Source organism: Hyperolius riggenbachi, chromosome 11 (assembly GCF_040937935.1).
Source record: "Hyperolius riggenbachi isolate aHypRig1 chromosome 11, aHypRig1.pri, whole genome shotgun sequence".
Lineage (NCBI taxonomy): Eukaryota > Metazoa > Chordata > Amphibia > Anura > Hyperoliidae > Hyperolius > Hyperolius riggenbachi.
Genome location: NC_090656.1, coordinates 112,431,445 through 112,444,798, shown reverse-complemented (window position 1 = coordinate 112,444,798; position 13,354 = coordinate 112,431,445). Strand labels below are relative to the sequence as shown.

Genomic DNA, 13,354 nt, shown 5'->3' with positions numbered 1-13,354 from the left:
GGTGGGTGATCAGATTGCCCGCAAGGGGCAGGTTAGGGGCTGATTGTTGGGTGGCAGTGACAGGGGGTGATTGATGGGTGATAGGTGATTGGCAGGTGATTGACAGGTGATCAGTGGGTTATTACAGGGAAGGACAGATGTAATTAATGCACTGGCGAATTGATAAGGGGGGGGGGGGGGTCTGAGGGCAATCTGAGCGTGTGGGCGGGTGATTGGGTGCCCGCAAGGGGCAGATTAGGGTCTGATCTGATAGGTAACAGTGACAGGTGGTGATAGGGGGTGATTGATGGGTGATTGATGGGTAATTAGTGGGTGTTTAGAGAAGATAACAGATGTAAACGATACATTTGGGAGGTAATCTGACGGCGGGTTTGCGGGCGATCTAATGGTGTGGGTGGGTGATCAGATTGCCCGCAAGGGGCAGGTTAGGGGCTGATTGATGGGTGGCAGTGACAGGGGGTGATTGATGGGTGATAGGTGATTGGCAGGTGATTGACAGGTGACCAGTGGGTTATTACAGGGAAGAACAGATGTAATTAATGCACTGGTGAATTGATAAGGGGGGGTCAGAGGGCAATCTGAGCGTGTGGGCGGGTGATTGGGTGCCCGCAAGGGGCAGATTAGGGTCTGATCTGATAGGTAAAAGTGACAGGTGGTGATAGGGGGTGATTGATGGGTGATTGATGGGTAATTAGTGGGTGTTTAGAGGAGAGAATAGATGTAAACAATGGATTTGGGAGGTGATCTGATGTCGGATCTGTGGGCGATCTATTGGTGTGGGGGGTGATCAGATTGCCCGCAAGGGGCAGGTTAGGGGCTGATTGATGGGTGGCAGTGACAGGGGGTGATTGACGGGTGATTGACGGGTGATTGACAGGTGATTGACAGGTGATTGACAGGTGATCAGGGGGATAGATGCATACAGTAAACAAGGGGGGGGGGTCTGGGGGGGGGGGGGGTCTGGGGAGAATCTGAGGGGTGGGGGGTGATCAGGAGGGGGCAGGGAGCAGGGGGGGGATAAAAAAAAAATAGCGTTGACAGATAGTGACAGGGAGTGATTGATGGGTGATTAGGGGGGTGATTGGGTGCAAACAGGGGTCTGGGGGGTGGGCAGGGGGGGGGGGGTCTGATGGGTGCTGTGGGCGATCTGGGGCAGGGGGGGGAGAAATCAGTGTGCTTGGGTGCAGACTAGGGTGGCTGCAGCCTGCCCTGGTGGTCCCTCGGACACTGGGACCACCAGGGCAGGAGGCAGCCTGTATAATACACTTTGTAAACATTACAAAGTGTATTATACACTTTGTATGCGGCGATCGCGGGGTTAACATCCCGCCGGCGCTTCCGTATAGCCGGCGGGATGTTGCGGCGAGCGAGCGGTGACAGGCGCCGGCGGAGGATCGCGTCACGGATGACGTGATCGCTCCGCCCATGCCCTTAGAAGGACCGCCGCCTCTGTGGGTGAGCCGGTCCTTCAGGGCTCCACTTCCCGGCCGCCTCTGTGCGTTAGGCGGTCGGGAAGTGGTTAAAGAGACTCTGTAACATTAAAAAACGCCCCTGGGGGGTACTCACCTCGGGTGGGGGAAGCCTCGGGATCCTAATGAGGCTTCCCACGCCGTCCTCTGTCCCACGGGGGTCTCGCTGCAGCCCTCCGAACAGCCGGCGACAGACCCGACTGTGAATTCAATATTTACCTTTGCAGGCTCCAGCGGGGGCGCTGTGGCTGCTGTCGGCTCCGAAGTAGACGGAAATACCCGATCTCAGTCGGGTCCGCTCTACTGCGCAGGCGCCGGAAACTTGCGCCTGCGCAGTAGAGCGGACCCGACGGCGATCGGGTATTTCCGCCTACTTCGGAGGCGACAGCCGTCAGAGCGCCTGCGCTGGAGCCAGGAAGGTAAATATTGACGTCACCGCTGTACGGAGGGCTGCAGCGAGACCCCCGAGGGACGGAGGACGGCGTGGGAAGCCTCATTAGGATCCTGAGGCTTCCCCCACCCGAGGTGAGTACCCTCCAGGGGACGTTTTCACGTTACAGTTCCTCTTTAAAAAGGGGTATTGTGAAGTAGGAATGTAATTTGTCTTTATTCTGTGAAATTGACATACTGTGTGCACTGTGCCTTGAACAGCAGTATTGTGGAATCAAAACAACGCACAGAGAGAGACCAGGTGCTCAGATAGTCGCATAGACTGGGGTGCTAGGCAACCCAGTACACAGAGCCGGGAACCTTCTAGAAACGGGGAAGAGAGGACAGAGCAGAGGCAGAGGGGGCGTAGCAGAGGCTGAGGGAACTGGTTGATACCAGTTCTCCTCACAGATTGTCAGTCAGTCAGGAGGCGGCGGTGAGGGAGGAAGGAGGCCAGTGAGAAAAGCCATAGCAGCCACCCCATGAGGCAAAGCAGGGGCCCGGCGGCAGCGGACAGACCACCAGCAGAGCGGGGGCAGCCGTGACAGAGCCCAGGCAGTTACCGGAGACCAGCTTGAAGTGACAGCAGGCAAGATTCAAGCTAGTGCGGAAGGAGAGAAACCCTGTCAGGCCAGATGAGTAAAGGCCTTGCGCCAGCATCGAGTCACAGTTGTGTTCAGAAAAGGGCCAGCGTTCAGTGGAGGTTTTCTGAGTATAGAGACACTTAACTAGAGTGACCAGACGTCCCGGATTGCCCGGGACGCGTCCCGGATTCGGGGTCCGCTGTCCCAGGCAGCATGAGGTCCCGGGAAACGTCCCGCTTTCAGCAGCGGGACGTCCCGGCCTCGGGACTCTGGTCACTCTCTTCGCATGAACTGGCAGCGGCGTCTATAGACGCCGTGCCAGTTCATTGCCTGCAGCCCCGCTCCAGCCTCCTTCTTCCGGTGTTCCGACACCGGCAGAGCAGAGCAGGGCTACGGCAAGATGGCTGCCGGAGCCCTGTACTGCAGACTATTTGTGTCTCCAGTACAGGGCTTCGGGCGCCATCTTGCCGTAGCCCTGCTATTCAACTCAGCGCGGGAGAAAAGATCAGCAGCAAGATGGTCCCGGGAGCAGCGCGCCAGAGGCCGGAGACTTCTGCCAGGTCACAGGTGAGTAAATGCTTTCTTTTCCAGGTGAACTTTGCCCGAATTACGTTTCTTGCCTGGTGAAGTGTTTGCCCGCATTGCGTTTCTTGCCTGGTGAAGTGTTTGCCCGCAGTGCGTTTCTTGCCTGGTGAAGTGTTTGCCCGCATTACGTTTCTTGCCTGGTGAAGTGTTTGCCCGCATTGCGTTTCTTGCCTGGTGAAATGTTTGCCCGCAGTGCGTTTCTTGCCTGGTGAAGTGTTTGCCCGCAGTCCGTTTCTTGCCTGGTGAAGTGTTTGCCCGCAGTGCGTTTCTTGCCTGGTGAAATGTTTGCCCGCATTGCGTTTCTTGCCTGGTGAAATGTTTGCCCGCAGTGCGTTTCTTGCCTGGTGAAATGTTTGCCCGCAGTGCGTTTCTTGTCTGGTGAAATGTTTGCCCGCAGTGCGTTTCTTGCCTGGTGAAATGTTTGCCCGCAGTGCGTTTCTTGCCTGGTGAAATGTTTGCCCGCAGTGCGTTTCTTGCCTGGTGAAATGTTTGCCCGCATTACGTTTCTTGCCTGGTGAAATGTTTGCCCGCAGTGCGTTTCTTGCCTGGTGAAATGTTTGCCCGCATTGCGTTTCTTGCCTGGTGAAATGTTTGCCCGCAGTGCGTTTCTTGCCTGGTGAAATGTTTGCCCGCAGTGCGTTTCTTGTCTGGTGAAATGTTTGCCCGCAGTGCGTTTCTTGCCTGGTGAAATGTTTGCCCGCAGTGCGTTTCTTGCCTGGTGAAATGTTTGCCCGCATTACGTTTCTTGCCTGGTGAAGTGTTTGCCCGCATTGCGTTTCTTGCCTGGTGAAGTGTTTGCCCGCAGTGCGTTTCTTGCCTGGTGAAGTGTTTGTCCGCAGTGCGTTTCTTGCCTGGTGAAGTGTTTGCCCGCATTGCGTTTCTTGCCTGGTGAAATGTTTGCCCGCATTGCGTTTCTTGCCTGGTGAAATGTTTGCCCGCATTGCGTTTCTTGCCTGGTGAAGTGTTTGCCCGCAGTGCGTTTCTTGCCTGGTGAAATGTTTGCCCGCATTGCGTTTCTTGCCTGGTGAAATGTTTGCCCGCATTGCGTTTCTTGCCTGGTGAAGTGTTTGCCCGCATTGCATTTCTTGCCTGGTGAAGTGTTTGCCCGCAGTGCGTTTCTTGCCTGGTGAAATGTTTGCCCGCATTGCGTTTCTTGCCTGGTGAAGTGTTTGCCCGCATTGCGTTTCTTGCCTGGTGAAGTGTTTGCCCGCAGTGCGTTTCTTGCCTGGAGAAATGTTTGCCCGCATTGCGTTTCCTTTCTGGTGAAATGTTTGCCCGCAGTGCGTTTATTTTGTACTGACATGTTGCCCGCATTGCGTTTATTTTGTACTGACATGTTGCCCGCATTGCGTTTATTTTGTACTGACATGTTGCCCGCATTGCGTTTATTTTGTACTGACATGTTTGCCCGCATTGCGTTTATTTTGTACTGACATGTTTGCCCACATTGCGTTTATTTTGTACTGACATGTTTGCCCGCATTGCGTTTATTTTATACTGACATGTTTGCCCGCATTGTATTTATTTTATACTGACATGTTGCCCACATTGCGGTTATTTTGTGCTGACATGTTGCCTATTGCGTTTATTTTCTGGTGTCCGGGGTAACTGTTACTGCATTTATTATTTAATGGTCATAGATGGCTATGTTTGCTGCTTTGTGGTTACGGTATACTATTAGCATCACACAGTTTCTGCACACCCATGATGCAAAGTCTCGTTTGTCCACATCATGGCGTAAACACTGCTTTCTTATGCCCCGCTGTTACATCATTACGTTAGCTCCGCCCATACAATGACATGGCCACGCCCATGGTTGCTGTGTCCCCCACATGGCTTGTGGCAAACTGCAAACGGGACTTCTTATGCTTTCTGTTAACAATGCCTTTCTTCTTGCCACTCTTCCATAAAGGCCAACTTTGTACAGTGCATGACTAATGGTTGTCCTATGGACAGAGTCTCCCACCTGAGCTGTAGATCTCTGCACCTTGTCCAGAGTCACCATGGGCCTCTTGACTGCATTTCTGATCCTTGTTCGGCCTGTGAGTTTAGGTGGATGGCCTTGTCTTGGTAGGTTTACAGTTGTGCCATACTCCTTCCATTTCTGAATGATCGCTTGAACAGTGCTCCTTGGGATGTTCAAGGCTTTGGAAATCTTTTTGTAGCCTAAGCCTGTTTTAAATTTCTCAATAACTTGATCCCTGACCTGTCTTGTGTGTTCTTTGGACTTCACGTTGTTGTTGCTCCCAATACTCTCTTAGACAACCTCTGAGGCCCTCACAGAGCAGCTGTATTTGTACTGACATTAGACTACACACAGGTGCACACTATTTAGTCATTAGCACTCATCAGGCAATGTCTATAAGCAACTGACTGCACCCAGATCAAAGGGGGGCAAATAATTATGCACACACCACTTTGCAGTTATTTATTTGTAAAACATGTTTGGAATCATGTATGATTTTAGTTCCACTTCTCATGTGTACACCACTTTGTGTTGGTCTTTCATGTGGAATTCCAATAAAATTGATTCATGTTTGTGGCAGTAATGTGACAAAATGTGGAAAACTTCAAGCAAGCCGAATACTTTTGCAACCCACTGTATAAGTCATCAGTTCTTCAGTTGATGTGCTCATCAGTTGTTTGCTAAAAGCGTGATATGAAAAGTGAACCAAAGTGTTATTTATGTGTTACCTAAGTGCACGGCCTAAGAAAGGGAAATAGAGCAAACGCCGTGGAGATAAATAGAACCTCTCAGTGAGAAATAACTAGATCTGTTAACCTGTTAGCAGCAAAAGAGAAAATTGGATGAGGCGTGTCCCTGCATCTTGTGTTACTAAGAGAATTACAGTGAACAGCAGAGTGACATCTGACAGAGATAAAGCGTCAACAAAGTTGGAGATACAAGTTTTGCAAGATAACAAAAGTAGAGCTTATTCAGCATATAGTTCAAATAACATAAGAGAAGAGCGATATTGAAGGAGTGAGATGGTATAGCTGGGTGCATTGGTCAATTTGTTTATTTTATTTGAGTTTATTTTATTTTCTCTAACGCCTTTTTGATTATTTGATTCATTTCTTTATTTTGTTTATTATTTTGGGAAGCCTTTCCAAACAAGCGGTGCCTAAGAGATGCAGTAGTTTGAGTATTATAGTATAAAGAGCAAAAGTCTGAGAGATCTTCTGAGTAAAGTGAACATTCTTTTGGATGCCAAATTGCCAACCAACGAACTGTGGAAATTGCTTTAGTACCATAGTAAGAGAGTCACTAGTCCCCTAAGGTTTTGCTGAGCAATATAGCTTGGACTTGGCTACAAGGGACTGAGATTGTATAGGAACTGGATTGCTCAGTAGACCTGTCCCTACCCAAGCCCCTATACCTCAGTGAATGGAACTGTGTTCAAAGGTGTTGTTTTGCAAAGTGGTTGATGATTGTAAAAGATCTATTGTAGCTCAATTTTATTTAAAAGTTTCTGTGTAACTTAACCTTTTTATCCTGCAGCTTTTACCGGTGCACCGGCTGTGAAGAGGAGAAGATTGTATTTTGACCTGTGATGTGCAAGGAAAGTGTATTTTTGTGTTGAAGTGTTGCTGGTTAAGAAAAGTTACCAGTTGACTACTGTTAGGTCACAAATAAATCCTTGATATTCGCATCTGAATCAGTGTCTGGAGGATTCCTCTCAGTCGGGGCCGAGTGCTAAAGGATAAATCGGGTTACAGTTGGGTTTGTTTTATAGGTATACATATGCTCAGATGGAGATCTGTTATTTCATAAACTGGAGCGAGGTGCTCGACTGGGTTATTACTGTTCTGGAGCTCTACTACTGCGTCGGCACAAGACGCCGACAAACCCTTGTTGGCTAACTTTCAGGAGTCCCATCCCTGGAACGGGGCTGCAGAGGAGGACGAGGAAAGGCTCTTCAGAAGCCAGTGGATTCTCCCTCCTTCAAGATAAATAACCCCTAGGAGCACTTTTTCCCCTTTATGTTCACTTTAAGTTAAAGTTGAATTTCATTAAATTGGAACTTCTGCGCAAATAGCCGATCCTGATCGGGTATGCTCTACTGCGCATGCGCAAGCTGTCTGTGCTTATGTAGTAAAGGGGCAATATGGATTCATAAGTTGCAGTGTGTTGAGCCTGGAGGAATGAACGAGAATATGAGCTTTAAATGCTTCTTATAATATGTCTCCTTCTCCCCTTCTCTTCCAGAATTATGGTGGTATCTGTAGGGGTGGTGAACCGCATGAAAGTATACGGATGGAGTTGAATTGCAATTAACCTATGTTTTAGTGAATAACATTGTAACAGTAAAAAAATTGAATTGTATAAGATTGATTGTATGTGTATGGAGCAATACACAACTTTCTTAGATGTAGATCTGTGGGGTAGACACTGCATGTGTAGTTCCCTTTAAGAGCATTATGTATAATCAAGGGTTCAGCCCCAGTTAGGGTGTTACCATTGTGATGGGTGTGGTTAAGGTTATAGGTGTATATATTGCACTATTTTTGTGTCCTTTGTTGTACACCTGAGGAAGAACGAGGAGCTTGAAAACGTTTGTGTGCTGTTGTGTACAATATAAGATATATTGCCAAGCAAGAGTGCCTCCCGTGTCTTATTTGAATTATGCAGTAGAGTGGACCCAATCAAGCTTGGCTATTTCCGCCAGAGCCCGAGCGGTAAACCACCAGTGCAACTGCGCCAGGCGCTCCACTGGGTTATTATAGTTTTGTACTGTTTTGGGTTATTCCACCACTGGACCACGCTGGCTAAAAAAGCCGGTGGAAGCCTCATTAGGATCCAGAGGCTTCCCCCTCCTGAGGTAAGTACTTACTGTTTTATTTTTTCCAAAATTCAGCCAGCGGGTTAGTTTAACTGAAATCCAAAAATATTCTGAACATTTCACAATGGACAGTGATACTAAAGAAGTGTGTTATGGCGAGTCAGGTAAAAAGAGCGCCACAAGGTTGAGGACATTTGGGCGTCTCCATAGGTGACAGATGGCAATCTCACTATAGGGTTACAGCACCACCTGGAGTATGGTTGGAGAACTGCAGTGCTGGATCCCAGGGAGGGGAGTAAGTGCAGGGGCTACCGCAGGCTTTCTGTTGGCATTATTGTTTTGAGGTTTTAGGATCTAAAAGCATGCAAAAAATGCACCATTTAAGACCTTAAAATCTGGAAAATAATTATACCGCCGGGGTTGGGGTTAATATTCCAAAAAAAACCAACTCTCATAGAATGCAACACGTTTCTCGGAACTAGGTTCCTGCTTCATCAGGCAAATATCGAGAGCAAAATATTTGCCTGATGAAGCTGAAACCTAGTCCTGAGAAACAGGATGCATTCTGTAAGTGGTTTTGTTTTGTTTTTTTGATCACTATATTTATCTCACTGTAACGATTGGTGTCAGCACACAGAGAGAATCTGAATATTGGTGATCTGCAGTATCACCAAGAATACAGATGTATACCTGATCATTGATGATCAGCAGAATCACCAATAATACAAGTATGACTAACCTCTGGACACCTAATAATGTGTAAGTGTTTGGGTGCAACCGTAGAAGGCTATCTCCCGTGGAGCGGGAGATACAGACACCGCTGCAGCCAGTGGACACCTGAGGAGAAGGTGACCTATGGCCGAGCAGGAGCTATCTCTAGAGATGAGATAGAGCAGCAGCCAGTGATTCCCTGATGGAATGGAATCAGACTGTACTGCAGCCAATGGACTCCTAATGGGAACAGACCACTGACTGCACTGCAGGAAGGCCTCTCTGGGGTACAGGAGGTCCTTGCAGCTAACTGACACCTGGTGGATTAGTGCCAAGGAAGTACAGACAGACTAATCACTCGGGGAACGAGTGACAGCCAGGAAGGTCAGACAGGCCAGGTCGGCAACACACGAGCATATAAGGTACAAAGACAGAAGACTGATTCGGTAACCGGATACAAGCAGGGTCAACAACTGGTAGACAGATGGGCAGAGGTACCGAATCAGAAAGCAAGAGAGAGGTCAGCAAAGCAGAAGGTCATAACAGATATATATAAGCACAATTCTAATCTGAGGTGTGAGGTCCTTGGTCTCGACACCCGGGAACTGGTCTAAAGTATAACAGAGTAATGACACAGCAATCCTAAGCTTGGGTGTGAGGTCCTTGGTCTCACCACCCTGGAACAGGTCTAGAGTATAACAGAGTAATGACACAGCAATCCTAAGCTTGGGTGTGAGGTCCTTGGTCTCAACACCCTGGAACTGGTCTAGAGTATATCAGAGTATAAACAAAGGTAATCTGGCTAAGTGTGAGTTCCCAGCTCCTGTTGGTTCTAACACACTGTAAGATCTGACTGAGGTCCGAGTGCTCACACGTAAGCATTCGCAACGGCAGACAACCACAACTGACAAGCAAGATCTATATATACTTCCAGTGCTGTGCAGCTCCGCCCGAGCCACTCAGCCAATCCAGAGTCCAGCTGGGATCAGCTGATCGGCCTGATCAGCTGATTCCCCTTCTGCTGGTATAAATGTCCTGTCGCCTGGCGCGTGCACGCGTAGCTCTCCATCTGTGTGCACTAGAAGGTCCAGACAAGCCAGACATGTGTTGTTGCGCGGAAACTGCCTTTCTGAACACGGAGATAGCCGCCCTGTCACTAGACCGCGCGGCGGCATCTCCGCTGTTCATTACACTCACTCCCTGAAAGGAGGTAAGTTCATATCAACCTCCTGTTTTTAATTATTTTATTTCATTTTGGTGCCTCTGAAACGTGTCACTTTTTATTGCTGTCGTTATTTTGTGTGATTTTGTCCACTTTCTGGTCAAGGGGGGTGGTTTTATATGCAGATGCTCCTCCGGGGTAAGCAGACCAGGCAGGTAGTGTTTAAGTTACGTCATAAAATTGAATGTGTTTATTATGTGTTTAGTAAGTTGGTTGGGGGTCATTTATTAAAAAAAAGATGTGGTTGTGCATAGAGATGCCTAATAAACACATTGGAGGTGCATGGAGATGCCTAATTTTTTCACATTGTGTACGTGTGGGGATGTGTGTGTGCAGTGTGTAAAAAGTGGGGGGAAATAACAAAGTGTAGCCCCTACCATCTAAGCCTTATAAACCCCTTATCCTCTTGCAGACAGACATTGGCTAGTAAGGCAGAGCTCTACCTCATGAGCAATACAGGGGGTGGAGGCGAAACATGTGTTAACATGCAGAAGCAGTAAAGTTGTCAGTTATAATTTGTCTAGTGCTGCACCACTGTAGGAAGCACAGCAATGGCCTGGAATCACTTTGTGAAATTGCCATTATAGAGGTATTTGTGCTGTACTTTTCTCTTTTAAAATACACAATTAGCATTATTTTATGATCGTAGGACGTCACCTCTTAGCCCAGCCTTAGCAAATTGGGCCCAGTGACGCCAAATCCAAAGCTACTCTACAATGACGTAAAAACAAGTTTAAGTTGGCAGCCTGTGCTTTCAGTTCATATACATTAAACTTCAACTCCAATGTTTTTTGGTTAAAAGCTATGATAATTATAACTTTATAAAAGGCTACATCTTTATGGACCTAGTTAAGAATTCTTCATGGGAAGGATTTTTGGCAGTTGAGTTGTCTGACTGCCATCTAGCGTCTGTAAGCTGCTTTATAACCCATAATTTTGCTGTCAGCATATCATCTAACGTACAACATGGACTGCTTTCCCTCAAAGCTCCAGCTTGATCTGCTAAAAATTGAAGCACGCCTACTAGTTAACGACTCTCCTTTTAACGTGTTGCTTTGTTTCTTATTAGCCTCAAGAAAAGTCCCAAGAAAAGACAGAAGGCAGAACTGTCACAGTAGAAACAAGTAAAGAAAAGAATCCTATATTTCTATGGAGGAAGATGGAGCAGGTTCTGCCGAGCAAGGTAAACCTGAGAACAATGCCCACCAGTGTCCAATAGACATATCTGCACCAGATCTCTAAGCAACCTCGTCGGACACCTGCACACACGTTAGATTATCAGCTGAGCGGCTTTGATTTCAGTAAATAAAGAGAAAACTGTTCCTGGCATTTTCATCTTAACTCCCTCTGACTAAAGCCAATCCTGATGTAATTTCCTCATTTACTTTTTTTTTCTCCTAGAAACTGCACTGTCATATCTAGCTTGCTTTGTAAACACATGTGAGCACAACATAGATCATATTTCAGCAGCATCTCCCTTCTCAGTCACATTGAACTGCCAATCAGTGAGGAGCAGAAATGTGGGAGGGGAGACGACAAGCTTCCTTCTCGTCTGCAATGTACCAAATAGAGCCAGGCTGACTGAGATAACATTTATTACAGCAGAAATATTTCTAATTAGATTGGAATGCTTGCAATGCAGGGTAAGGTTGCAGGCTGCATAATAAACATAAATCAGTGGATAAATGGAATTATATTTTGTTGCTGACAATCCCACTTTAAGTACAAGTAGGCTGAGGGTAGCAGTTACTGAGGCAGGTCAGCTGGGCAATTAACCCTGACACAGAAACAAGTAATTGTAACCTTGCGTTTTAATGGAAATACGCTGTTCACGCTGATCATTAAAATATCTGTATCACTCCTGGTTGCATCTAGACAGGAATGTTACACATTATCCACTAAAGTAGCTTCTTTATTAGAGGCAGATTCCCTTCAGTTCTTGTTAACACGTTCTAGTGTGATAAAAAAAAAATATTTACAAAAAATTTGAATTAAAAAAAAAAGTTTAGAAGTCAAAGGTGTGTTAAATTATGCTCCACCTGTTTTTGGTATATTCCAGAATTCAGATCATACGATGTAAAAGCTGCTGCTTACAAATGCCCATCATCTGGAAACAATGTGATGAGCAAGGATTCTGTTCACACTGCAATAACAGTGTTGTCTGTCACAGAAATAAATGCGCATGTGGCTTAGGTAGAGGAAGTGACATACACAAGCCCACAGATAGCATACAGGGGCTTTCCTTCAAAGTTCACAAGGAAAAACTATGCATACTTGCACCAATGGTTATTCATGATCTAATGATTTTTGTACTCACAGCCTCATATGAAAGAAAATTGCTCGGACAAATCCACCAGTATAGATTGTTTGTTGTGCGCAAGAAAAACATTATTATCATTACCGTTCAGTTCAATTGTGTCAATTGAATCAATTGTGTAAGTATGGATTTTTTGTGGGGGAAAACTTGGACACCTGTGGTTATTATACACAAATATAATTAAAGTCTAGATCTAAAAGAGATAAAACAAAAAAAAAAACTACAGTGTAGATCTAAAAGAGAAAGAGTCCGGCTGTGTACTGTATGCAATACATACAGAATTGGACTTTTATTTTTTTTAAAAAGCTCTACATTATTACGGCAGTGTATAATGGGGAAGCTCAGTGACATGCAATTGATTCCGAGTTGATGCAGCATTTTGCAAATTTTGTATGTAAATTTATGCAGCCTGAAAATCAACCAAATTCCCTCTTGGCAAGATTTAACTGGTCCATTTTGAAGCATACATTTTATATGGGATGTGTATTATCCTGCATCAACAATCAGATTCTTGCATTTCACTGACCTTACCTAGTGTGTAATAATTGCAGGTGCTTGAACTTTTACTTTTCAGTTGTTACTGGCTTATAATGATCTTAATTGTATATTCATTATTTATACTGTGGATGCTGCCTCATTTGTGTAAGCAATGTTGTACCATTTCTTGTCCCTTTGGTTGGGATGATTTTTATAATAAAAAGAAAATCACTGCTTTTACATGTGACTTTATTTATTTATTTTAGTGTTTATATAGCGCCGACATATTACACAGTGCTGTACAGAGTATATATTGTCTTGTCACTAACTGTCCATCAGAGGGCCTCACAATTTAGTCCCTACTATAGTCATATGTCTATGTATCTATCGTGTGTAGTGCATGTATCACAGTCTAGGGGCAATTTTAGGGGGAAGCCAATTAACTTATTTGTATGTTTTTGGGATTCGGGAGGAAACCGGAGTGCCCGGAGGAAACCACTACGTCACCGTGCCACCCAAGGCATGGTTTATTAACAAATCATTTTTCATTATTATGTGTTGTTCACTTTTACCACACACAACCATTTAGGCACCCAACAAGCAAAAAAGTACATAAGCCAGGTGATTAAATCACCAAAGGCCTGGAAGGAGGTGCTGCAAGGATGGACAAAGCAGGGCTGGGCAAAAGCGTGGTTTGGCGTAAGAGAAGGTGTGGAACTGGTGAGAGGGGGTATTGATGGGACTCCTAAACCAGGAACTCCATTCAAACACTGAGA

The 13,354-nt window shown here is 46.2% G+C and overlaps 1 protein-coding gene across 1 annotated transcript in view; it reads left to right on the top strand.

Annotated features, from left to right (window-relative positions):
- The window catches only part of MRPL23 (mitochondrial ribosomal protein L23), a 268,118-nt gene extending 255,334 nt beyond the window's left edge, over window positions 1-12,784 (top strand). Inside the window, exon 5 of the mRNA XM_068261296.1 lies at window positions 10,854-12,784. Coding sequence (XP_068117397.1) covers window positions 10,854-11,003 — 150 coding nt within the window. The 3' untranslated portion in view covers window positions 11,004-12,784. The remainder of the gene's footprint in view (window positions 1-10,853) is intronic.
- Window positions 12,785-13,354: the final 570 nt, after the last annotated feature.